Source organism: Glycine soja, chromosome 9, assembly GCF_004193775.1.
Source record: "Glycine soja cultivar W05 chromosome 9, ASM419377v2, whole genome shotgun sequence".
Lineage (NCBI taxonomy): Eukaryota > Viridiplantae > Streptophyta > Magnoliopsida > Fabales > Fabaceae > Glycine > Glycine soja.
In genome coordinates, this window is record NC_041010.1 from 42,332,875 (window position 1) to 42,359,822 (window position 26,948).

The following is a 26,948-nucleotide window of genomic DNA, read 5'->3' on the forward strand; positions in this document are numbered from 1 at the left end:
GAAATTTACTTTTAAAAATTACAAAATAATGAAAGAATCATTAAATAATAAGTGAAATCTGTCAAAATTTGATTTTTTAAAATAAAGTTCAGTTAATAACAATAATGTGTTGCTAGCATTTTTTAGTAAATAATAATAATTTCTTAAAATATATAGTTAATAGGGTATGTCTTTCCTTTAAAAAATATATATGTTTTTGTGTAAAGTTTTTTATATTATTATGTAATCACAAATTATTATATATGATAATGAAATTTGATGGCTTTTTAAATATCATCTTAAAAGTCATATTAATAATTATTTCTAATTGATTCATACTTCTTAATTTTTGGGTAAAAAATTATTTTTAATTCCTATATTTTTATTGTAAAAAAAAGTTCCTATACTTTGATCGGAAGTTTTAAAAACATGAGAAATTAGTCTCTCTTTTCTAACACATCATAATCTTTTTAAAGTTACGAGAGAATAAATTGCACATATTTTTTAATGTTTGAGGACCTAATTAATCACTATAGTATAAGAATCTTGATCACATTTAACTGAAAGTATATGGACTTTTTTTTATTTTGGAAATTAAACTCATTTAAATATATGAATTCCAGCAAAAAAAAATACTATTATTTGATCATAAATTATTTTGCTTATAATAATTATTTCAAAATTATTTAAATTGATTTTTAATTATTTAAGTTTTAATGTTTACACTATAATTAAAACCTTTCCAAAATATTTTTTCCCTATAATTAATTAAAATCTTTCCAAAAAAATTTTTCCCTATAATTAATTAAAATCTTTCCAAAATTGTTTTGCCCTATAATTAATAATTCCTCACCGTTCGGTTTGTAAAGCCCAAAGACTATTTTCATATAAGTTAGGCCCAAAACAAATTATATTCTATTACCAACCTTTTATAAAAAAAAATTATAATTCAACCACCAAATTATTCAATATTGAATTTTATATAAACTATATATCTATATATATTTTTCGTGATAAAAAATTATTTATATTTTAAAAAGTATAATATATTAAAATAAATTCATCACTTTAAAAATATAGAAATTAAATAATCAACGGATTAAATTATCAACTATAGTTCATGAATTAAATAGATTATTCAGTCAAAGTTTTGTTGAATATTATGAATTCACACCCTTTCGAATAAGCTAATGAAGAAGAGAAACACATTTCCATCATTGTACATTGCTTACAACAACAAAAACGTATTTCCGTGAAAGATATTTTGGTCAAAATAGTATAACATAAAACTAGGGTGAGAACTTACTTTCAAGGGAGTGAGAATAACAATTCCCCTTGACATTTTGGTGTAAGATGTAGCAAGCTAAAAGGCCCAGATCCATGACGACCAATTATTTACAAAAGGCTTCCAAAATTTGTTTGTGAAAAGAGCCCAAAAAGAATGACCGAAATTAATAAGGGTATTGCTATTAACACTGTCCGTGTGGGTGACTTTTAGCTATATTCCCAAATTGCCCCTTAGACGAAAATGCAATGAAAATGTGTTTCATTACGCAAATGGGGTGAAAAAGATAAAACACAACGAAAATATGATTTTGTTATGCAAATGTGCAACAAAACCATGTTTTCGTTGTGTTTTGATTTTTTCACCCCCATTTATATTTGAAAATTTACAAAACAAAATGGTGTTTCTATTATTTATCCCCACACCCTTCCAAAATGGAAATGTTATTCCATTTTGGGTAAAAAAATCCCCACGCCCTTGCCCTTTCCCCTTTTCCTCTTTCCCTACCCCTACAAACGACACAACCAACACAAACACTTACAATAACAAAACAACACAAACACTCAGCGATGGCGTTGCACGATAGAGGCATGGTGGATATGGGCTGGGTGGGGTTCGCAACGGGTGGAAGTCGTAGGGGTGGCATGGGGAGGGTGGCAACAGAGGAGAGTGGCAGCATGCGTTCTGGATCTGGGCTGGATTGGGGTAGACCATTTTGGATCTTAGGAGAATGGAATAGGGTGTAAGGATTTGGTGAGTGGGTAAAAGAAGAATTTTTCAAGGTTGGTATTACCAATAGCAAGGGTTGATAGTGAGAATAGTAGTTAAAAGAGCACCTGAAGCCCTTCGAAACAATCGTTTTGTATCCAAAACTCCAAATCAAACATAGATGTGCAGTTGATTATGCATGCTATTTTTGTTTTTGGGAAGTCAAATTTATAACAAATTCTAACACACTTAGTAAGTAATTGGGTTCCTTGAACATGTTGATTCCATGGTTATGTGGTATGAACAAGACTCTATTGAGAGAAGTAAAATCCACTTGGGTGATCAATATCTACACTTTGAAAGATTATTCTCATGACTTCCGACCATGGGATACTTATTTTCAGGAGAGAAAAAAACCAAAATTCCCTTCAAATTAAGATGTATTTTGCTAGGAACATTGTGTGTTTTGATTGTTGACACTATTGGTGCAAAGTCAACATTAGGTTCCAGTCTTTATTATAAATTTATAATCCCTCCAATCCATATACAATGTTAACCACAACGCCACCCTTTTTTAAAGAAATTTCATGGATGGAAATTACATGTGCAGCACATATTGGTTCACGATTAGCAATCACAGTCAACTAGCGTAACAATCAAGAGCAACGAGGAAACTTCGGAAAGCTTAATTAGTTGATACCATAAACTCTTGTATCTGTTACCATACAAATTGCTTGACTATTAGGCGATCATAAAAAGGTTTCATACGCTTACTCTTTAGAGTCTGGACATGTTCATTATTAGCAATGACTATAGCATATGCACACTCCAACCTCAGTTTGAAACTTCATAAATTAAAATATATTTCTTGCTTGCTTCCCCAATCACATCGGTTAGCTAATTATTGGTAAAAGTTATAAGTGATGCTATTTCGTACAAATGTTAACAAACAAATGCACAGAACACACAAATTGAATAGGTAATGTGCACTACTAAAAAAGCCATTATGTACGTTGTTGTTGTTGGAAAAAGGTGTCTGAAAAATTGTGGAATAAAATAATCTATTTTATATTTAAACTATATTATAAACAAATGACATATTAAAAATATACCTCTTCAATAGTGTGAATACTCTACGTGTATCCACACCGAGATTGACCTCTATTCATCAAGAACTTTGATAAGTGGAAAAATAAGAATAGAGAAGTGATATTCGAATTTTTTCAACGTGCAAGAAATTAAAATTGAAATAATAATTAACCAAGTTAAACTTGTATCTAGCCGCCTTTTCGACCCAAATTTCAAATATAAAATCATACATGTTTGTTTCTCTTCTTTCATCAAATCTTTCATATTATTTATATTTTCAGTGCTAGCAAAAATATAATAATATCCCAACTTTTTGAAATCAATTAATCATTTGATCATATTAAATTCTCTAATTTAATTAATCATTAAATATTAAAATAATTTCTTTAACAGAGATTAGAACACTCGTTTGTGTGTGACCCCGTAGATTTAATACTAAATCGGTAATATATTAATCAAATTAATATACTAATCAAGATAGGTGTTTAGCAACACTCTTTAACGTCCGGATAGCATGAAGTAACATTTTACTTTTAAGAACCATTAGAAAAGTAGTATAATAATTTCTTTCATCTTTACGTTGGGTTAACTCTAGAGTATGATATTACTATCAAACCCTTTTGAGTTAACTCATAATGACATAAGAAACTCATTTCTTCTTTCATTTAATTTTTCTGGCCAGGATATAATTTTGTTCATAGAGCTCAAACTCATTATCAAGAATTGATGATTCCTTCTTGATTAATCATTAATTCTACAAGTATTTAATCATATTCAATATTCATTCAACAAGTGCTCTAATGCATTAGGTGTCTAGAATCAAAATATAACAAATAACTCGTTAATTACTATGACAATCTGATGTCAAAGAAAGCTATTATACCTCTTCTTAAAAATTTTCTATTGATAGTTTATGGTAAATTTTAACCATTAGAAAATTTCAATTGAGTTAGTTCAATGATCACATCAACATGTGACTCATCTATATATGCAAATTAATAAATCAGATCTATTAATATTTATCCAATAAATACCATCACATATATATTAATCTATCCAGATTATTGATATCCTATTTACAATAATCTTATGATCAAGAACGGTTTAGATTAAAATTAGAATAAACTTGTTTCTCATTATCACTCTCTATTATAATAACAAGTCTTTAATTCTAATCAAGGACATTATCAAATGGACTATTTAATCAAATAGTGAAATATGACAATGAAAATAAAATAATACTTTATTATTAAAATTAGAATTGATTACATGATGACTTGGATTGTGCGCATACAAATTTATTTCCAATAATTACTTTTAAGATGGTTATAAAGAATTATCTTAAAATGATTGGCGATAATATTTTTGTAATAAAGTCAAACACAACGACTTTGCCTAGAACCGCTTTTGATGAGTAGATAACCATGTGCGGGATGACAAAGTTGTAATTTTGTACTACGGTACAAATTTGTCCAAAAAACCGTCTTTATTTGCTTACTCATTTCAGTACCGCGACATGTGCTTGATTCCTTCACTACTAACCTCACAACTTTGCTTCTTCGCCCTAGATAACCACATGGCACTGTGTTAATTTTTTAAATAACTATATAAAAAAAATATAATTTGAGATTTGAGGAAAACACCCTTTTCATACTTGGTTTACGATTTGTATGAAATAACATTTGTCAAAAAAAAAATTGTGATCATAATTTTAATGCGAAACATTTATCAATTTTGTAGGTAACTAATAATTTTATTTAATTAAACTTCAGATTCATTCATATTAACAATGTGTTGGTAACATTTTTTAGAAGTTATTTTTATTTATTTTAACTCTTGAAAAAATAGATGATATAGCTTATAAAGTTAATTGTATATGTTAATTTAGTTTGTAAAAAAAAATCTTATTTTTTATAAGTACTTATAGAAGATTTTATCCAAACAATTTATTGTTCAGTAAAAAAATTCTCATAATTTGTTATATGTTTACTTGTACATTTTGTTGCCTATCTTGCAAGCTATGGCTGTGACAAATTTTGTCACTCATTAATTTGTTTTGCACATTTTGCTGCTCAACTTTCAAAATTTTATGTATTTTGTCATCCTAAATTTTGAAACAAAAATATTTAATAATAACATAGGAGGAAAAATGCACAAAATTTTGAAATTGTTGGCAACAAAATGTGCAAATAAAATTTTAAGTAACAAAATTTTAAAAATTGGGTGTATATGGAATGAAAAACAAAAATAACTCTCAGGTTATTTAGCAACTAAAAAATAACAAGATGTTAAACAAATGACTCATATTATTAGTTGATTTAGTTGTATGTTACACATAAAATAAGTGTGCATTTATAATTTATTGATATATTCAAAGAACCCGGTACCATTTGGAATGTGAAGGCATGGCAGAATTTGCCTTGTCCATTTCATGCACCCAAAATTCAACTAAACCGTGGCATGTTTTCCCCACTGAATTCCGTAAATGGTGCCATTTCTGAAGCCAATAAGACAGACTATAATCTCAATACATTAACTATCAATTTGACCCCAATCACTATGGTGTACTGTTTAATTATATTCTACCCAGTTATTTGTTCGTAAGAATACTAAGTGGGTTAAGGCTTTTGTTGTTGTATCTTAATGTATGTAATAAATAATACTCCATCAGAATAATGGACTTATTATACCTCGTGTATTTTTATTTCCCATGATTTCCTAAATTTTCATGCAGAGCATCAAAATGCTTTCAAAATACTCATCATACAATATTTTTATTTTATTTTGGTTTTTGAAATCCATAAACTTTTCTTTAATATATTAAGAACTTTTTCGAACTTGGGATTATAGACTTAAAATTCACGAAGGTAAAAAAAAAAAAAAGCTTTCATATGAAATATACAAATTAATGAGTATAAACATAAAGTACATGGGCCAAAATAAAAACTGGACTGCAACTGTTTCGTATAAGTTGACGCAGTGGCTGCATATGCTTTACAACTATCAATCTCTCTATCTAAGGGATTTCACATTTCTGAGTCCAGCTCTTGTGTAAAATCAACCATATATGCAGAGACTTTTCAATCTATCTAAAGAGTAGTACTTGTAATTTGTAGAAGCAGTACATGAATTCAGTAATAACTTTTCTAGGAGTCATACAGAGAACAAATAATTTAATCAGGTAATTCTATGTCACTTTTAGACAGAAAGTTAGCATGACCGGAATGTAGAAGTATATGAACATTGCAGAGATCAAATTCCACTGTGTACTCATCCCTCACTTTTTGCATGTATTTGTTATCTGTTTGCCTTTCTCTTTAATTGTACCATTTTCACCACAGAGCATGGCCGAACACATGGACTACTTTCTCTCTAAGTCCATATAAATCAAACATTATGTTCGCATATTAACAAGTGTTTCAATGTACATTAAATTTAGTTGTATGTCCAAAATTAAATATTAATATTTTGGTTATGCTAGTAACCACTGAATACTAGTAGCCACTGATTCCCATTTCCAATTATTAACAAGTGTTTCAATGTACATTACTGAATGGTGTTTCAATGTACATTAACAAGTGTTTCAATGTATATTAAATATTAACAAGTGTTTCAATGTACATTACTGAATACTAGTAGCCACTGATTCCCATTTCCAATTATTGATTCATTTTTACTATTAATTGTGCACGTCCAAAATTAAATATTAATATTTTGGTTATAAGGACGAGTGACATTTTTCATTTTATTTTTCAAAGACTAGCACACTATGATTCTCATTTCCACTGAAGAAAAGTTGCAACTATTTAACCGTGACCTACAGAGTCAAGAGGAAATAATTATCTTAAAAGAAAACTAAAGAGTTATTAGAATGTAAATATATATTTAATAAGACTGTTCCATATAAAAATTAAAATATATTTTATAGAATTTAATTAGAATCTAAAAGTGATTTGTTTTTATATTGTTAGTTCACGGCAATCCACAAATCTCTGGCCAATCCACAAATCTCTGGCCCTTTGGGATTACACATCATGGTAACAAAGAGATTAAGATAACCAAATGGTTTGCATATAGTTTATGAAATTTAGATATTCAAGGACAAATTAGTCTACAATTTAATTAGTTGAACGTTATTATAAACTTTTGATACCTATCTTTGATTTTTGTATGGATACAAAAAATGAGATCACGCGCTTAGACGACCCACCAACATATTGTAATATCAAGTTGTCAACTTGTGCTCAGGTTCACACAGAACAATTTCTCACTCACCTTCCACGCGGAAGAAACAATTGCCAATAAAATACAGTACTATAGTAGTGGAGTAGCAACTTATTATATAAAATTATTTTTAAAGTAATAATATAGTATACTAAAATATTACTTCCCTAGATCGTTATTCAGAGACTTTTCAAATATAACTGCTAAAGATAGCTTTATATTTCACAAAAGCTTTATGAAAGTATCTGCAATTTGCCAATTGGTTGGTTATTGACTTGACCTTTAATGATGGCAGTCAATAACAAAATAGCAGAAGGAACAGCATGACGCTTCTTTTCTGATCCCATCCAATTTCCATATTCCATATATAAAGTTATCTAAGAATTGAAATTCCACCATCAAACAACCTTCAATTCCTCATCAAAATGAAGTACATTTCCCTCATGTTACTTGCATTTTGGTCTATAAATATCCACCTGTTTTCTCTCTTTACACTAAACACACTATGGTTTAGTTCAAATATGACTGTCATTGCTTCGGGAAATGAGACTGATCATTTGGCATTGTTCAATTTCAAAAAATCCATATCAAATGATCCATATGGAATCTTGTTCTCTTGGAATACTTCCACTCACTTTTGTAACTGGCATGGAATCACATGCAATCTCATGCTTCAAAGAGTTACAGAGTTAAACTTGGACGGATACCAGTTGAAGGGATTCATATCTCCTCATGTAGGCAATCTCTCTTATATGAGAAACTTGAGCCTCTCAAACAACAACTTCCACGGGAAAATCCCACAAGAATTAGGACGGTTGTCACAACTGCAGCATCTCTCCATTGAAAATAACTCATTGGGAGGGGAAATTCCTACAAACTTGACAGGTTGCACTCACCTCAACAGCTTATTCTCATATGGGAACAATTTGATTGGCAAAATACCAATTGAAATTGTCTCACTTCAGAAGCTTCAATATTTGAGCATTTCTCAAAACAAGTTAACCGGAAGAATCCCATCTTTCATAGGAAATCTTTCATCCCTAATTGTTCTAGGGGTGGGTTATAACAATTTAGAGGGAGAAATTCCACAAGAAATATGTCGTCTTAAAAGCCTGAAATGGTTATCAACAGGTATCAACAAACTGACTGGAACATTTCCTTCTTGTCTTTATAATATGTCATCTCTTACTGTACTGGCAGCTACAGAAAATCAACTTAATGGCACTCTCCCACCAAACATGTTCCACACCCTCCCCAATCTCCGAGTATTTGAAATTGGTGGCAATAAAATCTCAGGTCCAATCCCACCTTCCATCACAAACACATCTATCCTTTCAATACTCGAGATCGGTGGCCATTTCAGGGGACAAGTCCCAAGTCTGGGGAAGCTACAAAATCTTCAAATTCTAAATTTGTCTCCGAACAATCTAGGTAACAATTCAACTAATGATTTGGAGTTTTTAAATTCATTGACAAATTGTAGTAAGTTGCAAGTGTTATCTATAGCCCACAATAATTTTGGAGGTCAGTTGCCAAATTCCTTGGGCAATTTATCCACCCAACTTAGTGAACTAGCTCTTGGGGGTAATCAGATATCAGGAAAAATTCCTACTGAATTAGGAAATTTGATTAACTTAGTTCTCTTGGGTTTGGAACAGAGCCATTTTCAAGGGATTATCCCAAGTGCTTTTGGGAAGTTTCAAAAATTGCAACTTTTAGAATTGAGTGCAAACAAGCTTTCAGGAGATTTACCAGCCTTCCTAGGGAACCTCAGTCAATTGTTTCATTTAGGTTTAGGAGAAAATAAGTTAGAAGGAAATATTCCTTCAAGTATAGGAAATTGCCAAATGTTACAATATCTATATCTTAGGCAAAACAACCTTAGAGGAACCATACCCTTAGAGATTTTTAATTTGTCATCTCTAACACAGGTGTTGGATTTGTCACAAAACTCATTGAGTGGTAGTATCCCAAAAGAAGTAAACAACCTAAAAAACATCAATTTGCTAGATGTGTCTGAAAATCATTTGTCTGGTGAGATTCCGGGAACTATCAGAGAATGCACAATGTTGGAGTACCTCTATTTGCAAGGGAATTCTTTACAAGGAATCATACCATCCTCTTTGGCATCACTCAAAAGTCTTCAACGTTTAGACTTGTCACGAAATCGCTTGTCTGGATCAATTCCTAATGTTCTGCAAAATATGTCTTTCTTAGAATATTTAAACGTGTCTTTTAACATGTTGGATGGTGAGGTACCAACTGAAGGTGTCTTTCAAAATGCAAGTGGGTTAGTGGTTACTGGAAATAGTAAGCTTTGTGGAGGTATTTCAAAACTGCATCTACCACCATGCCCTGTCAAAGGTAAGAAACTTGCAAAACACCATAACCATAAGTTTAGGTTGATAGCAGTGATAGTTAGTGTGGTTGGTTTTCTTCTCATACTGTCAATTATTCTAACTATCTACTGGGTGAGGAAAAGGAGTAAAAGACCATATTTAGATTCACCAACAATTGACCAGCTGGCTAGAGTTTCATACCAAAGCCTACACAATGGAACTAATGGGTTCTCAGCTACAAACTTGATAGGGTCTGGAAATTTTAGCTTTGTCTACAAAGGAACTATTGAGTTAGAAGAAAAAGTTGCTGCCATAAAAGTCCTAAAGCTTCAGAATAAAGGAGCTCACAAGAGTTTCATTGTTGAATGCAATGCACTTAAAAATATTAAACATCGAAATCTGGTTCAGATTTTGACATGTTGCTCCAGCACAGATTACAAAGGTCAAGAATTTAAAGCTATAATTTTCCAGTACATGACAAATGGAAGCTTAGATCAATGGCTTCATCCTAGCACAATAAGTGCAGAGCATCCAAGAACACTGAGCCTCAACCAAAGATTAAATATCATGATTGATGTTGCTTCTGCATTGCATTATCTTCATCATGAATGTGAGCAAATGATCATTCATTGTGATTTAAAGCCAAGCAATGTCCTTCTTGATGATGATATGATTGCTCATGTGAGTGATTTTGGCATAGCAAGACTTATCTCAACCAGTAATGGTACTAATTCTGAGCAAGCAAGTACAATTGGAATAAAAGGGACTATTGGCTATGCTCCTCCAGGTATGTTCTAAATTGATATTGAATAAGTGTTTCTTTGAATTCCCTTTCTTTTCTAGTAACTTGTTATTTACTAACTTCAATGCATTGAAAATTTTTGCTATATGTTATAGAGTATGGAGTGGGTTCTGAGGTGTCTATGAATGGCGACATGTACAGCTTTGGGATTCTTATGTTGGAAATGCTTACTGGAAGAAGACCTACAGATGAAATCTTTGAAGATGGTCAAAATTTGCGTAGCTTTGTGGAAAATTCATTTCCTGGTAATCTTTCACAGATTTTGGACCCATCACTTGTACTAAAACAAGGAGAAGCACCAATAGAAGAAGAAAACAATCAGAATATTAGTCCAGTTGTTCAAAAGTGCTTAGTTACACTCTTTAGTATAGGACTTGCTTGTTCAGTGGAATCACCAAAACAAAGAATGAATATGGTGAATGTAACTAAAGAGCTGAACAAAACCAAAAGAGCCTTTCTTACCGGTAAGATAAATGAAAAATGACTTATTTATCCTCATATTACAAGAGAACAAGTGTAGATGTATCAAACTACTTTCTCTGCCAAATTTTAATATCTGTTTGATGTACAATAATATTCTTTTGTCCCTTTTTCTAATTATTTCACACATATTAGTATTCCTTTTGAAACATGACAATATAATGAAATTGAGATTTGTACGTTATTAATTGCTTATATAGTTAACAAATACAATTTCATTTTCAGCCATTTTGTTGTGTTTCAAAATTCCAAAACTACGAAACTAACCAGTTTCTTCTCAAATTTCAGGTGTTGACGCTTGAATAATCAAAGTTGAGGTCAAATGTCACACACATTTCAACAACTGATCTGTTGGCCATATTTTGTACTGTCTAATTATATTCCCAATTATCTACTCATATGAATGAATCATCCATCCTTCAAGTAACATCTCTCATATATACTTAATGTATGTATAATCATTAATCCATTTGAGATTCTGAGTAATAGACTTATTCTACTTCCTTTATTTTTATTCCCATGATTTTCCAAATTTTAATGCAGAGCATTAAAATACTTTTTTATTGTATTTTATTTGGGGATCCATAAACCTGTCTTTAATGTTAAAGAGCTATGTAGCAAAAAAAATTTAACAGTGGTTTATCAGACGTGAAATTCATAAAGGTAAAAAAAAAAATTAATGAGTATAAACCTAAAACATGGGCCAAAATAAAGTGGAATGTAACCGTATAAGTTGGCGCAGTGACTGACATTGGTATGTAAATCACACTTGGTATTCAGAATATGTCCCCCTTGTTTATAAAGTATTATTTGTTGACATATTGGTATGTTTAACTACACAACCATTAAGTATCAAGATAAACAATATTTGCTGGAATACCTATTAATAATAAAATTGACAATGGCAATGCTGATATAAAATCATATAAAACCATTGTTGACAAAAGCAATGGTCTATGCTAGAGTTGAAGATGGGAAGCAGACATGGGCTGGAAAATTGGGTCAAACTTGAGTTTACAACACACTTTTGATTCAAACTTATCTTTGCATATGTTAATCTAAACATGCACTTCATCTTAGATACTTCTAGTTACCAATGTGTTTGGAGAACCCTGGTTACAAACAATCACAAACTAATGCTTGTCACTGCGAAACCTCAAAGCATGACCACAAACATTCGCATTTGCATCTCATGCTAAGGAGCACTTTTTGTCTATGATTCCAATTTCTTAAGACATGACTTTAGCAGTGTCAAAGGTCGTTTATTGCACTAAGCTTGAGATGGCAATGCAAGAGAAATGAGAAGGAACTATGAGAAATTGGCTGAGTATTAAAGCTGAGTGCTCTGCTTTTGTTTGACATCTCTAACTTGATAGCCAACAACACCACACAAACTCAAGAATACAACATGAATCTATCTTAAAAATATATAATTCTACAAATTTTAAAACATGGCAAAATTTGTAAATAAAGAAAGCAAAAGAAATCACGCACCAGACCTGCCTCCCTCTTTCGACGTCGTGTACCAACCCCGCCACCCTCCTTCGACGTCGCGCACCGCCTCCACCTCCAGATCTGATCGCGCGCGACCCTTTCGCCTCCAAACACATGCACCCTTGCACCTTCAACGACGCCGCCGTGCCGCCTGCACCACCTCGTGCGTTTTCTTTCTCTTTTTCGTCCATCTCCTATGTTTCTATGTTCTTCTTTTTTGTTTCGATTATGCATTGTGTTCATGTTGTTCCAGAGTTTCAATTGTGCAAGTTCATATGGTCTTCTTGATTTTATGTTCGATTTGAGTTGACACAATGATGGAGAAAACGAAATGGATACGGTTTTTAGTGCCAAATATTGTAATTTTAATTTCAAGATAAACATCGACGCTTTTCACAACTCATATTTTTAAAATGTTAATGGTCACGAAATAACAGAAAAATCTTAAAGATAAAAATAAAAAAATCTTTTTTTAAATAGTAAAGAATAAAAATAAAGAAAAAAATTATCAGAAAATATATGAATGAGTACTAACATATTTAAACTAATCTAATTTTAAATACGGAAGACAAATAAGCAAATTTGCGAAATCATGAAAGGGAGAATATTTTGTAATTAAGCCTTGGTTTTTAATTCTTCTTTTAAATTAAAGAAACTATGTCTCAGATTTTTTTTTCTTTCTTCTCTTGTTTAGTAAATCATAAAATCAAAGAGTTTAGAAGGGTGAAGTAAAGGATGAATTCGCCATACCATGAAGCACAGCATGCACATTAGTATTATGCATCCATATAGAGTGTATATATAATCAAAACTCTTCCAAATTATGGAATGAAGTAAAGACAAATTAATAAACCGCCAGAAGCACAACACCCCCATAATTTATTTGTTCCCTTTCATTTCAAGTCCATTTTTATTTCCAAATTTAGGTTCTGTGTGCCATTTAACTTGTCTTTGGGTTCATTGACTCTCTCCCATCTGAATTTAACATGTATGTGCTGTTGTTTTCAGTTCGTTAAAACACATTATCAATCAATAGAACAGAAAGGTATTACATTTCATATCCTAGCATCGAACTTTGTCGAATAACTAATAACTTTTGTGTCCCATATAGCTCTTTTTAAAATTTTCATGGACAATAGATGTGAAATAATCACAATACATGATTGAGATAGTGTAAATTGATAATGTGTAATAACCTGATCAGTTTGATTCCTGCAGAACTCAAAGAGGGACAGGAAATTATAAGTATGACTAAGCTTGAACAAAAATTTAGTCTCATAACCGATCAACTTAAACCAAAATTTGTGAAAATACCTTTTGAATTCAATAAAAAAAACAAAAATTACAATTACAATTTTTTCTTATCAGCAAAAGTCCTAATCATTGTAGTTACCGAAAAAAGGTCTTCATCATGTAGTAATAGGAACATATTATGCAGATGATTTGTTATAAGAAGTGACTTATGTGTGCAAAGGTATGGCTAAATTCACTAAGTGTGTAAAGGGATTTGGGAATCCCTTGTATCTCATATTATATAAGATTTTGTTTGCCCGAAAAACAAAACAAAAAGGATCAAAACTATATGTTTTGACATACACAATGCTCATATTGAAGCTGTCATATGACACACATAATTTAGTGTTTGATTATAAAATTAACTGACATAAATTAATTTTATTACACGAGGAACTAATAACTCCACGTGACGAATCAAAATTCAAATTTCTGGTGGAGAAATACTCATATTTAATATTTGATAGTATTTCAAACAAAATTGCCCATGAAGGAGAATATTAGTGGAAAACAAAAAAAAAAAGGTATACTAATTTGAAATGTTAAATGAATGCACAAGTCACATATATATCTGCCACAAACGGATCTTTAATTTGGAAGCCGATGAAATAATATAAAATGTGTGATTCAAATAAAGAGAGAAGTACTGAAATTAAAATCCAACCTCTTGATCATCTTCAATCCTCTCTCTGAATTGAAACTCTGATTCCACAAGCAAGTTGAGAGTGAGGTACGTATTACGCTCCTTAACCATGAAATTACGTGATCCATTCCATCCCATACCCAACTTGCATGTCACTGAAATTGAATGAATATAACAATTCTATCCCGCTTGTCCTGATAGCTAGGTCCTACACTTCACGTGCCATGAACTTATTCGTAATTCTCATGGACCCCACTTTTATTTCGCCATATTTTGCAGCTCTTGCTATATTTTATATTAAATTTTTACTTTATGTACCCAAAAAAAATTTACTTTAATATTTTGATATTGTATAGTTTTTTTTTTTAAAAAAAGTTGATGTTGTATAGTTATTACTTATTTAACGGCTGGCACACTATTGACCAACATATTTTAGGTCTATTAGTCTATTTAAATATAGTTTGTTAAGCTCTTAAAAAAATATAGCTATAAAATAAGCTTTTAAAATAAATTAATTTAGTCCAAACTTACAATTTTAAAAACAGAAACATACATTAGATAAATAAATGAGGGTTGATGTCTTAGATTTGAAATATTGTTAAGGTTTAGATAATATTATAAAGTTTAGTTTAACTAAATTCATTTCTATCCCTAATCTTAGGAGAGTCCCAATTTTCTTACACCTTTTTTTTATGCCCTCTTCAGGTCTCTTTCTATCACAATTTCTACTACTTGTCGGTTAGTGGGTGTAACACAGCAAAGGGTGTGAAAAGATAAATATTGGCCTCAAAATCACACCCTGTATATCTTCATGATTCCATGTTGGCTTTCTCTATATAAAGGTCCTCTTATCATTACAAATCTCAATTAGAATTTAGAAGAGAGTGAGAGAGAACACTCCTTGAGCTCCACACATCACAAAAACACTCTTGTGAAAACCCTTCTAGCCTAAAGCCTTGCTAATAAACACTAACATGGCCTCCCAATTTGCTAGGGATGTAAAATGCAAGAGACTAATGCACTGTGCAGCCTCTTATGGAGAAAGAGGAAGCCATTGTTCACTGTCTCGTCGCCAAAACTATGGATACCATCCAATCCAACCCGAAGAAGAGAACTTCAATGAACATCATAATCATAATAATAATAACTTTAACTTGGGATGTGAAAATGGTGCAAAACGTGGCACAAACCGAGGTAGACAACAAGCACAAAAGCTTCACAGGTTGGGCTTCTCGTACCTTGCATCATCTTTTCTTTACTTAGTCATAAAGGTTAAAGCTTTCTACAATGGGTTCCTTGGAGATGTTACTGGTGAAGCCAAAATGGGCATTGAAGCACCTACTGAGGCATATTTCTCAGTGCCAGTTCTTCCAAATTAACAAAGCTCCTCCTTTCTAGTAGTGGCAACATGTTCTCGATATGTGTCTAGTTCACTAGTATATTAATTATCTGAATGTTTATATTATTATTAAAATTGAGTAGAACTTCGTAATTATGTTGCTGGCTAGAGTTGTACTTCTATGCGCAGGTTTCTTAAAGAAGTTCCCTGCTAGCTTTTGAAGTAAAAATACATTTTTTGGGAACTGATAAACATGTAATGATGTAATAAATAAACTTTGAACATAATGTTACTAGTATTTCGTTCTACATATGGTCACTTTTTTGCCAAAAGCTGGTGCTACTAATTTACTACATCAGTATATGTGCTTAAGAGTAAAATTAACCAATTGCACTACTAAAACATAAAGTAGGTACTATTAAAATGTTTCAACATTGCTTACAAGGGTCGAGATATTTAAAGTAATACAATGTTTTCAAGAATTGTTTCAAGCACAAAGATCGACTATCTATTCGATCAGATCAGCAAACGTATTCCAGAACATTCAATTCAGACACGCGCATTCACATAGTTCCAAACTAAACTTAAATGTGAGATTAGCCAGCTAGCCCACATATATTCCATTCCTTTGTCAAAATTGGTTCACTTGGATGTGTAGAAAATTCCAGAACATCATATCAACATGTGTGCCAAAGTTCCCACTGAGATGAGTCATGAATTTGTCACCACTCACCTTGATGGGTTTGCTTTGATTTTACAGCAGCGGTGTTTCTAAAGACAGTGAAGCATGGAACCTAATTAAAAAACTATATATAAAAAATAAAAAAGAACATGTATGAGATCCAACGTCCCCATGCACCCCCACCACCACCCAAAATGAGAAATAAAGATTAATAACGCAGATTTGGAACATAGCACAGCAAAAGATTAAATTGAAATGTTTGAATCATGAATGTGTTAAAGGGAAGCTTGAAAACTCGGTGCCCAGTTTACAACATACGTAGACTTCGGTCTGATTGAATGGAAATTATGATAAACTTGCCTAATTTTTTTGGTCGAAATCTTAAGTATTTTCACTATAAGTAATTCGTGTCAAATAGGATAATATTGGGCGACAAAATTCTCCGTCCCAATAAACTTGCATAAATATAGAAGTTTCTTCTCTTGATAATAATAATAATGAATTTGAGAAATTTGTCAAAAGATTTTCATATGCATTAGCACAACAATATTTAATCAAGATCCAGTGAAAAAATGAATTTGGTCAAACTGTATTGAGCATTTATTTTTGGTTACCTCTAGAATTTATTTAGTTCCGGCTTGATTCCGCTTCATTGAAAAGTTAGTTGAAATTTCAAATATTTGATGTACCTCACACGGCATCCCAATTAAAGTTTGTGATGCTGACCCTGGGGATAAAGCCATAAATGTACAGAGTTTCCCAAGTCATGAGGGAAAAAATACATTTACCTTCCATCTAAAGACGAATATGCAAGGATCTATGAGCCCCACTTCCCCACTTTCATTTGGATCTGGTTCAGATTTCGGGGACAAGTATATGTTATCTAATGGCTCATATGACCATGTGACAATCTAAAGACACCAAAAAAGAAAAATGTGACAATCTAATGTTATATCTAAGCTTTTCTTTGTTTTGGATATGAACTTTGCCTTTACAAACTTTTAATGATTTCATTTGGCAATACATATAACCATTATATATGGGCTTATATGTATGATACTACTGTTCTTGAACTTCTTTAAGAATTAAGCTTGCGTTGATGCATCTAGAGTGTAACACATCTAGACACTTGACAGATTATCTAGCTAACTTAATTGACACAGAACAACATGCGTGGTTAACTTAACCAGCCTTAAAAACATGAAAACAGAGAACACAACACAAATTTAAACCTACCCGTACCCATACCCTCCCGACTTGCAACTTGCAGTATTCATGGCCCACTCTTAAAACGTTTTGCTCCAATCATGTGCCAATTCGTGAGGGCCCTGCTTCAATCTAACGCATTGATGATAACAGTAAAATGTCCTAAGCAATAAGCATCAATCGAATGGACAGCGCCGTCCATTTAGGAGCAGAATCAGCAAGGAAACAACTGTGTAATTTCAAGACTCCCTAGACTAGCAAAACAAGTAAATTGATTTCATTGTTGAACCAACACTATAAAAAAAAAAAAGAAAAAGCTAGTTAGTTACTGAACCAACTTCATATTGGATTCTGTTGTTACAAGAGAAATATTTCATGGACATCTATTATACTATAAGACACCCAGATAGAAAGAGAAAAAAAATATAGATATAATTTATGATATAATAAGAAGAAAAATAAAGAGAAATCAAAGGTATTGGTAGAATATTTAAAATAAGTAGATGTTTGTGTATCATTATTCTATACACTTACTACTTGTTATCAAATTTGGAATATCACTCTATATAAATATTGCAACAAATATCTCCTCTTCTGTTATTTTTTTATATCTTTCTTCCCATCACGTCATAAATAAATCCTATTGTACTTATATTTTTCTTTCTTTTTCTCGCTCTCTCTAGTGTCAAACAGCACATGGAGTGTACATTTTTCAAGTGTATAATGAGTGTTATGGAGGAAAACAGTGATCTATACAATCTGACAAGAGAATAGGCAAAGAACATTGACTTCTTAAATCAACTGGTTACAGTTTAACTGCCAGTCGTTATCGTAGGGCCATCACATAAGGCCACAATTATGATGATCATCAAGTTTCTGTCTAGTATGGACAGTTTCAGAACTTGCACCACAATCATGAAAAAATAATAACAACCAACAAAAAGATCATGGTCGTAATACCGAAGGGGCCAGTAAGTGATAATGGCCTGAAAGGACACATCGGATAGGCAAAATTGATCATTTAGTTTCGACATCAAAAGAAAACTGGCATAGATGCTTTTTTCCTCAGTTTTCCTTTGAAATAAATAATGACATTCACTTAATCCCAAAAATGTTTTATCTAAAAAAATAATACATAACAATATATTGTGTAAAATGAGATATATGTTCACCAAAATCAGAAAATTACATTAAATTTTTGAAATTGTCAAGTCTCAGAACACAACAACCTTCTTTCTTCGGAAAGACTCGGCTGCAAATTTTTGGGGGGGCGAAGTCAGTCAAACTCAATGAAATTTTCGTCATAAAACAAAAACTGTTGTTTTTTGGGGCTTATGAGAGGAAGAAAAATAATGTGCAGAGAAGTATCAATTATTTTATTAAAGCAGCTTTAAATAAAGAGCACAGAGCATAAATTATACATCCCTTATTTGTAGACATAAGGGCATAATTTTAAATTTAAAAACAGAATCAGAACTCCTAATATCTCCTAATATTTGAAATGTAAAATTAAACTTCTAAAAACTAGGAAAGAAGTTGCAGCTGCTATGGGCACATTTGCAACAAAAACTTCTAAATGTTTGCTTTTTGGTAACTGTTGTCCTTCTTGCCAATTGCCTGTGCACTTGCTTCCAGAACCTTGCTTTAATCATCACAAAGGGGAGAGGAGGTGGAACATGAAAGCTGATTACTCAAAATAACACCTGGCATACAAGAACGTTTATTCCTCGATGATTTCAAATTCAGCACCAATTGGTAGATGATCACTTGGATAAATGAAGTTTGGCAGTCCACCAACAATATCAGCTGCATCGGAGTCTGGAAGTTCAAGAAAACTAATTGGTTTAATGTGATCAGAAGGGGAAAATAATATATAGTCGAGTGTTCCAGTGAAGTCAGGTGTGTAGTTTGTAAATGGTGGCTCTCCTCTTGTAGAAGCATAGACACTACATAAGGGAATAGGAGACTCCTCTAAACAGTCCGGCATCAGGTTTGATGAAGGATTCCCTGATACAAGGTACCGATAAACCTGAAAAAAATGGGAGATTTGATAAATTAGTAAAACATAGCAGGGAATACATCTCATATTTTGAAAGCACATCCAAAGATATAAGCAAGAGCTCAAGCATGACTAAAAGCAACATGGACAGACATATTGATATCGAAATACAAATTACTCACAGTATTGCACTGTTCATTCTAATGCTGATTAAAAATAAACTTAAAAGCTGCTATATGTTACATATTAAAATATCTTTTGTTGTGTTAAATTGGTTTAGCTAATTGTCATCATACTAAGAGTTCTATATTTTATTTTGAACAGAATAAACAGTTTTCAATCAATAGCCATTAACATTGAATTGTGTTCAAGATCTTTTGTCAAATTCATAGAATTTGTACTTAAAGATTACTAGCACAGTTTGGTCATCAATTTATTAAAAAAAAAAAATGTATCTGTCATTTGTTTTTGGGAAAGGAGGTCAAGTGTGCAGCACTCAACTATAACATCTCTGGACACATTTTGCGATTTCCCTTTCCCAGCAACTATTTCTATGTCATCTCTTTTCCTTTGAGATTGAAGGTTAATCAATAACCATGAGTTGCTAGCAGATTAATGCATCACACAGGATTTCTGTGGAACAACAATCTTAATCTAGCACCTAGCTTAAAATAACAAGACAAGAGTTGGGCAAGATAGGAAAATAACAAACAGGAACGTTATAATTTAGTCAAAAATAAGAAATAGGGGAGTTGAGATTTTAGGAATGCTAGTACCATATCTCCTGGCATAGAATTGAAGTCACCGGCCAAAATGACTTCAGGTATGCATTCATACCTATCTGATATCAGTGTTTTAAATTTTGCTAAGCGGGATAGAAGATATTTAGCTTGTGCAAGCTTGACATCAGCCCACTCAGGATCCCTGGGGCAGAAATATACATAATTTATAAATTCCATCACTAAAGTTAAGTAAACCCATGTTCCCATAACTCAATCCACATTGAGTCAAATTTTCAATAAAAGTCAACAACAGAAAAAATGAAGTAAAACACACACAACTACACAAGTCACTTCATTACCAATAAAGATGTGTGTTGGCCACAATAACAATATGATGAGAGCGATCTTTGAGTTTGAATGCAGCCATAATTCCAACACAATCACGCTTTAGTCTGACACAAGGATCATTGGGATCTCCACGATCTTTTGAATTCGATTTAGATCCTGGGTCAGAAATTCAGTTAATGAAGAAATAGCACACTGTACAGGCATCCATGTAACTGCAATTTCTTTGTGTATTAAAACAATGAATGCAGGAAAAAAAAACAGAAAAAAAAACATACCAAAAGAAAATATATAGAAAAAAGGAAAACAGGGGAACACTGCAGCAATAGAAATGAAGTAGAAGAAATAGAATTGAACTTCTGCCAGTTCATCTAGTCTATAACAATGTCAAAACAGTATATGCTCAAGAGTCAAGATTGACCGTCCTTAATATTAAGAAGAAAATCTATATTTCAAACAGAATTATGTACTTTTATTTTGCATTTACCATTTTTGGGGGGCACATCCTTTTGTTTATCTGGCTGAACTGTCTGGATATTGGTGTGTTCATCATTATTTGAAGAGTTCCCATCGGGAACTGACTTTACAAGATCATTGTATTCAATTTTCTCCTCTAAGACCAACTCTGCACTAAACAGTAAAAAAGTAAGGATAAATAGTAGACAAAGGTACCAAGAACTGAAAGAGCATCAATGAATATGTAATCACCTCCATTAAATTCTTTTGGAGACAAAACTAACTAACAATTAACCCCAAAAGATGAGATGGGAAAGAGAGAAGAGATAAAGAGAACCATACTTATGTAAATATTAATTAACCAATAACTAGCAGAGTAGCATTGTTGCTGGTTTTAATTACCAGAAAATTAAATTGGGGACTTTGCATTATAAGTATATCATTAACTATATTAACATTTGCATCAGAACAATATTAACAGTGTCCAAGGGATCGCAAGTTTTAAGTTGGAATCTTTCCAATTTTCCATTATAAACCAAACAAGACACTGACTTTGGACCTTGGATTAGCAAAGTTATTCTAGTTCTCCCCAACTCTATTAAAAAAACTTGTATCCAGGTGCAAAATCCAAGCCACTCACTTGTCACAGGTCCTGTAACTCTAGGTAAAATCCACATTATAAACTGTCTCTTTCCTTTCAAAGCTACAAGTTGCATGAGTTTTACACAGAAGTTGAACATACCGGTTATGCTTGTAAAACAGCCCACACCCATCACGCTTTTGCCCACTTCTCTTCATATAAATAGAAGAATATCCTAGGTCCTGCATGTTCCCTTTGTAAAAGCTGTCAAATTCATCAACTTCCTGAAATGATTCATCAAAAAGCTGAAATATACTCCTACATTATAAATTAGAATACACATATTGGAGACCGAGACTCACTCTTCTCACTCTATCAATTAAGCATTCCCAATATTCTCTCCTTAATCATAATATAATTTGCATATTCAAAAATACTTATTTATTATAAATCATAAATCTTAATTATATAAAAGCAAACATGTATCTTGTACAATGCACAATGTAAATGCTAAAATTATACTAATGGCAAATATTAGTGCGAGACAGAGCATGTCTGTTTTTTCCTGTTTCACTACAAGGGCACGTGTTCCAAAGCACAGTTTTGTGAGAAGCAACAAATTCTTACTTCTCCTTGTCTGTTTAGTAGGTTTCTAACGCAAAAACAAACACACTAACAGTCGTTTGACAAGAAGAAATGATAGAAAAAAAGAAACCTGTAGGCAGAAAAAATCAGCTCCCAAGTTCTTGAGAACTGCCAAAATAGTGTCTGAACGAAGCTTCCATCTACATCAAGCAAAATCAAAATAGTGAAATTACAGATACAAATTTTACAATCATTAGTTAGAAACTTAAGATACAAAGCACATTACTTACTTGAGACTTGGGGAAGGAGAGTGTGGGAACAGTGAGCTCTTCACATAAGCCTACATTACAAATAAAAATCCTTTCTTTTTTAATTTTTTTTTTTAAAAAAAAGGTTAAACAAACGGCAACCGTATATACGTCCGTACAATATTCGAAACGGTTACAGTTAGCATACCTGAGCCAAAATGTTATACGAAACAAGACTGAATCTGAAGCCTGAGGAAAAAAAAATCAGAAGCGAAAGAGCATAAGTAAGTGAATTGAATGTTGGTGCTGCAAATTAAAGTTAAAATGAGAATCGAAAAGCGAGGTTGGGTTAGTTACCGTCAGGTTTAGTTCTGGAATGTATGTCTGCGCCTTCTACGGATATGAACTTGGGAAACGCAGGCGAGAAACTACTCATCTTCCTTATAGCGCTGCTTCATTCAGAATCAGAACAGAGTATCATATTCATTACATATAAGCCATATCTAATTGGAGTTTGAATGCTTAAGCATGATCAAAATATTAATACCTAGTGGAAGAGTTTGAGCATAACACTGCACACGCAGCCACTGCTTTTAGCATATCTATCGCTTCTTTCTTTCGTAGATTTGCACAGGCGATAAAAACAATGCGGCAGTGCCGTCTTTTTTAAAAATAAAAATTCAGTTTTTGTTGGCCCAAACTTGTTCAAGAAAGACCCAATTCTAACGTTCAATGGACTGGCCCAACTAAAGGACCAAAACAACGACTACTTTGTTTGTTGGATTTAATGATGGTTATTGTAATACTACTTTTTTTTTTTGGAATTATAATTAGTTCTGAATTTTATTTATTTATATATACAAATAAATAAAATTGTATGTATCTATTTACACCGTATTGACCTCCCACCAAAAACACAAATATGAAAAAAAGAGGAAGTCTTATTTTCCATCTAATACGTTCAAGACTTGTGTTTAAGGAATCCCTGTAGTAGGATTTTTGTTTACAACCATATTTTTTTTTAGTAACAAAACTCAAATTTAATACCTTGTTTTTAAATTATTTAAAAATAAAGACACAGTAAAAAATATAATAATTAATATTTTTATTAATTTTTTATTAAAAATAATATATTCCTATAACCGATTAATCTCTAAGAAAAATAAATAACTCAATTATTTATCAAATAAAGTTATTTTTTAACAAGTAAAAAGATAAAAACAAATAAATAAATATAAGAAATATGTAGAATTTCATAACCAAAAATGGCAGGAATGGATTGTCTCAATTAAAATTTTCATTTGGAATCTCTTCCGAGAAAATCTTTATCATCAAAAATTTTATTATTTAAATTCTCTCTCTTGTTGTCAATTAAGAGGGAGACCAATGGGGAGATTGGTTTGCTAGGCAAGGATCTCTACAAAGAGATAGTTTACATATTTATAATCAATGTCCTCCTACATCATTTCTTAGGTTGTAATTCCCTTTCTGTTTTTTCTAATTTCTCAATGATAAAAAAGAAATATTAAGAGCAGAGATTTCACTTAACATAAATGTCGCGCCAGGGGTTCAAACTCGGAAAATGACGAATACAAGTAAGACATTTAATTTAATATTAATGTCGAAGAAGAAGCATATTTTTAAAATTTTAAGCAATATATTATTCATGCAATCATTCATATTATGCAACATTATCTTTCTTCATCACATCAGTTATCATATTCCATACATCTCTCTAATTAATTAGTTCTAAAATTTGTTGTATACAGATAACATTTCTCAAATTTCAATAACCATGTTATTTTTGTGATAAAAACTAGAAGCTCATCGAATTTAACAAGGTTAAGCCACCTATTTTGTTTTCACCAAGGATGTATATATTTATGTATATATACACTTGCCCAATGATTTATTAGGGTAAATCAAAACATGAAGTTTCAATGATGAATTGATGATGATAAACGGAAAAACCGAACCATGCTAGCTAGTATTTTGATTGGATACGTGAGAAGTGAGGCCATTTATAGTTAAACAGTGAGTGCTGTTCATAACACTGACAATAAGGGAGTCTTTAAAGCACTTGTTGCGAAATAAGAGATCTATTTCATTCTAAAGTATACTGCAATAATAATTACAAATTTTAGAATTGTGTAACCGGTGGGTTCTTGAAACAATAAAAGAATTTTAATTATATAAAAACTCTATTTATATTTATGTCGAGACTAATTTTTATTACTAATTTTTTTTATTTATTCTCAGACAAATACTTCTACTTCCAGTTTTAAAGAGATATAAATTCAAATCTTAAAAAATAAATTTAATTTAAAATAATTTCATAATTTTTTATCTATAATTTAAAAATATAAATTATTTCATATCTCTTTATTTTCATAAACTTCTTAATTTAAGATAAAAATAATTATTAAATAATCACATAACTATTTATGATAACTAATTTAATCATAATAATAAAATCTTATTTTTATTTATGTATAATTTTCACATTTATAAAAAAGATTATTTATTTTTATTAATTATATTTTTAATACTAATAAAAAATATAATAATATTTTACTAGAATATTTATTTAATTAAATTAAATCCACTAATTTAATTTATTAAATAAATTATTTTCTTTATAACATGACTTCACTTAACTTGTGGATAAGCTGATAAAGCTGAAGCAATTCGTCAATTCTAATAGATAAGTTTCCACTTGCGTATCAAACCAGTCTCCAAATTTCGTTCAAAAGAGTGGAAAATGTTGTTCTTTTCTAAAATGAGAACAAGCTCAGTGGACCTAAACCTAATCGTACGTTATCATGATCACGTTAAACCATTTTTGTGCAAAATATTGCAATCGAAGAGTCAAATTTCCTGTATGACATGTTGATTATATTGTTGAGTTGACGTTTATCTATCTAGCATTGTTATTTAGGATTTAGATCTAGAATACGTTGTGTTTTTAATCAAATTGCATGAAATTGTCATCAACTAGCTATATTCCATCGGTGTGTCCAATTTCTAGTTGCATTCTATTATCCATTACGATAAGATCAAATATAATTTTATTAATATATCGATCCACTTAAAACATTAATTAAATATATTTATATATCTTAGAATGCTATACTTGTTATCATAAAGCGAGGATTAGAAAAAGCGTGGTCACACGATCAAAGCTAAAACAACTTTAATATTATAGAATATAATGTGAGAAGTCTAACTCAATTCCAAAAACTAGTTCAAAAGATGAGAGTTATTTTTCAATTATATATTTTAATGTGGAATTTTAGTTGAGACTTGGATATATTTCTAATCATATATATATTAATTTGAGTTTTGAAAATGACACAATTACTTTATGCAGAGTTTGTTTGCGTAAAGCAAATAGATTCTATTAATATGCATAAAGATAGAACCAGATCAGTTCTGATACAAAACACCACCACACAATAACAGAATAAGCATATGTATTTTTTTCCTTCGGCAAAGATAAAACTAAAAAGGGAGTACGGGGAATATTTCAATCCTTTTTACAAAGTTAAGTTGCCATGGATATTAATTGAGCAATGCAAGATAAATTAAAGGATCAATATACCAGTCTGTAACAAGCGACTAAATTCAATGTTTAATTCGATGAATTTTTAAGAATTCAATTAATCACGAAACTAATATTTATATTTGGAAAATTAAAAAAAAAAGTTCGAACAGTTTGGATTCTTGTTTGTTAGATTGGATACCATTATGATACAATTAGTGTGTAATTTGTAATTCTTCTAAGAATTATTACTAATTAAGCTTAGTGTTTCTTTTTGTACTCTCTCTTTTTTCCATTATTCTTATGTTATGTTAAGATAATCACTAACTTGAAATTTCTAAGTTGAGTAATTTGATCTTCTGCAATGTCTTTTCACAACAGGTGTCATAAGATAAGACAGATCGCGACCGCAGTGAATGCTGTTATTAATTTATATTCAGAAGTAGTTAATGCATGCATGATGGGCACCACACAAATTCTCAGAAGCACGTTTCCTTTCTTTAATGTTAACACACCATTTGCTAATTACGGTTAATTAAGATGATTCGATGCAAGCTAAGTATTAGGCAATAACTTGACAGGTGCAGTTGTTGGCTTCCTTACTAGCACCGTTAGTTAGTTAAACCAACTGAATATAAACAAATTAAGTGACGAAAGGCAGTTAGGTTCACCATCCACATTATTTTTCTAATGGCTTTTTGTGATTGGTTTTTTCTTAATTGCCAACTTTCTATGAAATGCTTCAAATGCTATCCAAACAAAGTCCTTTTCAAGTGTTTGCTTTTCGCGTTCTCTGAACTTGCGGTTGTTCCATATTAATTAATTAGATTTCGCCATCACATGCCCCATGCGATGCACATTGAATTTTTCAGCTGCCACTATGTTCACGCATATGTGGTTACCTCATAT

At 31.5% G+C, this 26,948-nt stretch overlaps 3 protein-coding genes across 4 annotated transcripts; 2 read left to right on the forward strand and 1 right to left on the reverse strand.

The window, feature by feature from the left end:
* The first annotated feature begins 7,535 nt into the window (after positions 1-7,535).
* On the forward strand, positions 7,536-11,420 carry LOC114425009 (probable LRR receptor-like serine/threonine-protein kinase At3g47570). Its single transcript, XM_028391727.1, has 3 exons — positions 7,536-10,411; positions 10,522-10,890; positions 11,195-11,420. Exons 1-3 carry the CDS (start codon positions 7,711-7,713, stop codon positions 11,206-11,208), a joined length of 3,084 nt encoding a protein of 1,027 aa, XP_028247528.1. The 5' UTR covers positions 7,536-7,710; the 3' UTR covers positions 11,209-11,420.
* A 3,765-nt stretch (positions 11,421-15,185) lies between these two features.
* On the forward strand, positions 15,186-15,985 carry LOC114367419. Its single transcript, XM_028324598.1, has one exon. The coding sequence runs from the start codon at positions 15,311-15,313 to the stop codon at positions 15,713-15,715; it is 405 nt and encodes a 134-aa protein (XP_028180399.1). The 5' UTR covers positions 15,186-15,310; the 3' UTR covers positions 15,716-15,985.
* A 2,933-nt stretch (positions 15,986-18,918) lies between these two features.
* On the reverse strand, positions 18,919-23,173 carry LOC114424967 (carbon catabolite repressor protein 4 homolog 4-like). Of its 2 annotated transcripts, none has more exons than XM_028391669.1 (10): positions 23,046-23,173; positions 22,856-22,947; positions 22,707-22,747; positions 22,541-22,590; positions 22,381-22,450; positions 21,828-21,949; positions 21,117-21,259; positions 20,644-20,788; positions 20,339-20,486; positions 18,919-19,592 (listed from the first exon to the last, which is right to left on the reverse strand). In XM_028391669.1, exons 1-10 carry the CDS (start codon positions 23,096-23,098, stop codon positions 19,284-19,286), a joined length of 1,173 nt encoding a protein of 390 aa, XP_028247470.1. In that variant the 5' UTR covers positions 23,099-23,173; the 3' UTR covers positions 18,919-19,283. The 2 variants fall into 2 exon arrangements, with proteins under 2 accessions (XP_028247470.1, XP_028247469.1); XM_028391668.1 differs by having other exon boundaries at positions 22,856-22,950; positions 23,046-23,126.
* Positions 23,174-26,948: the final 3,775 nt, after the last annotated feature.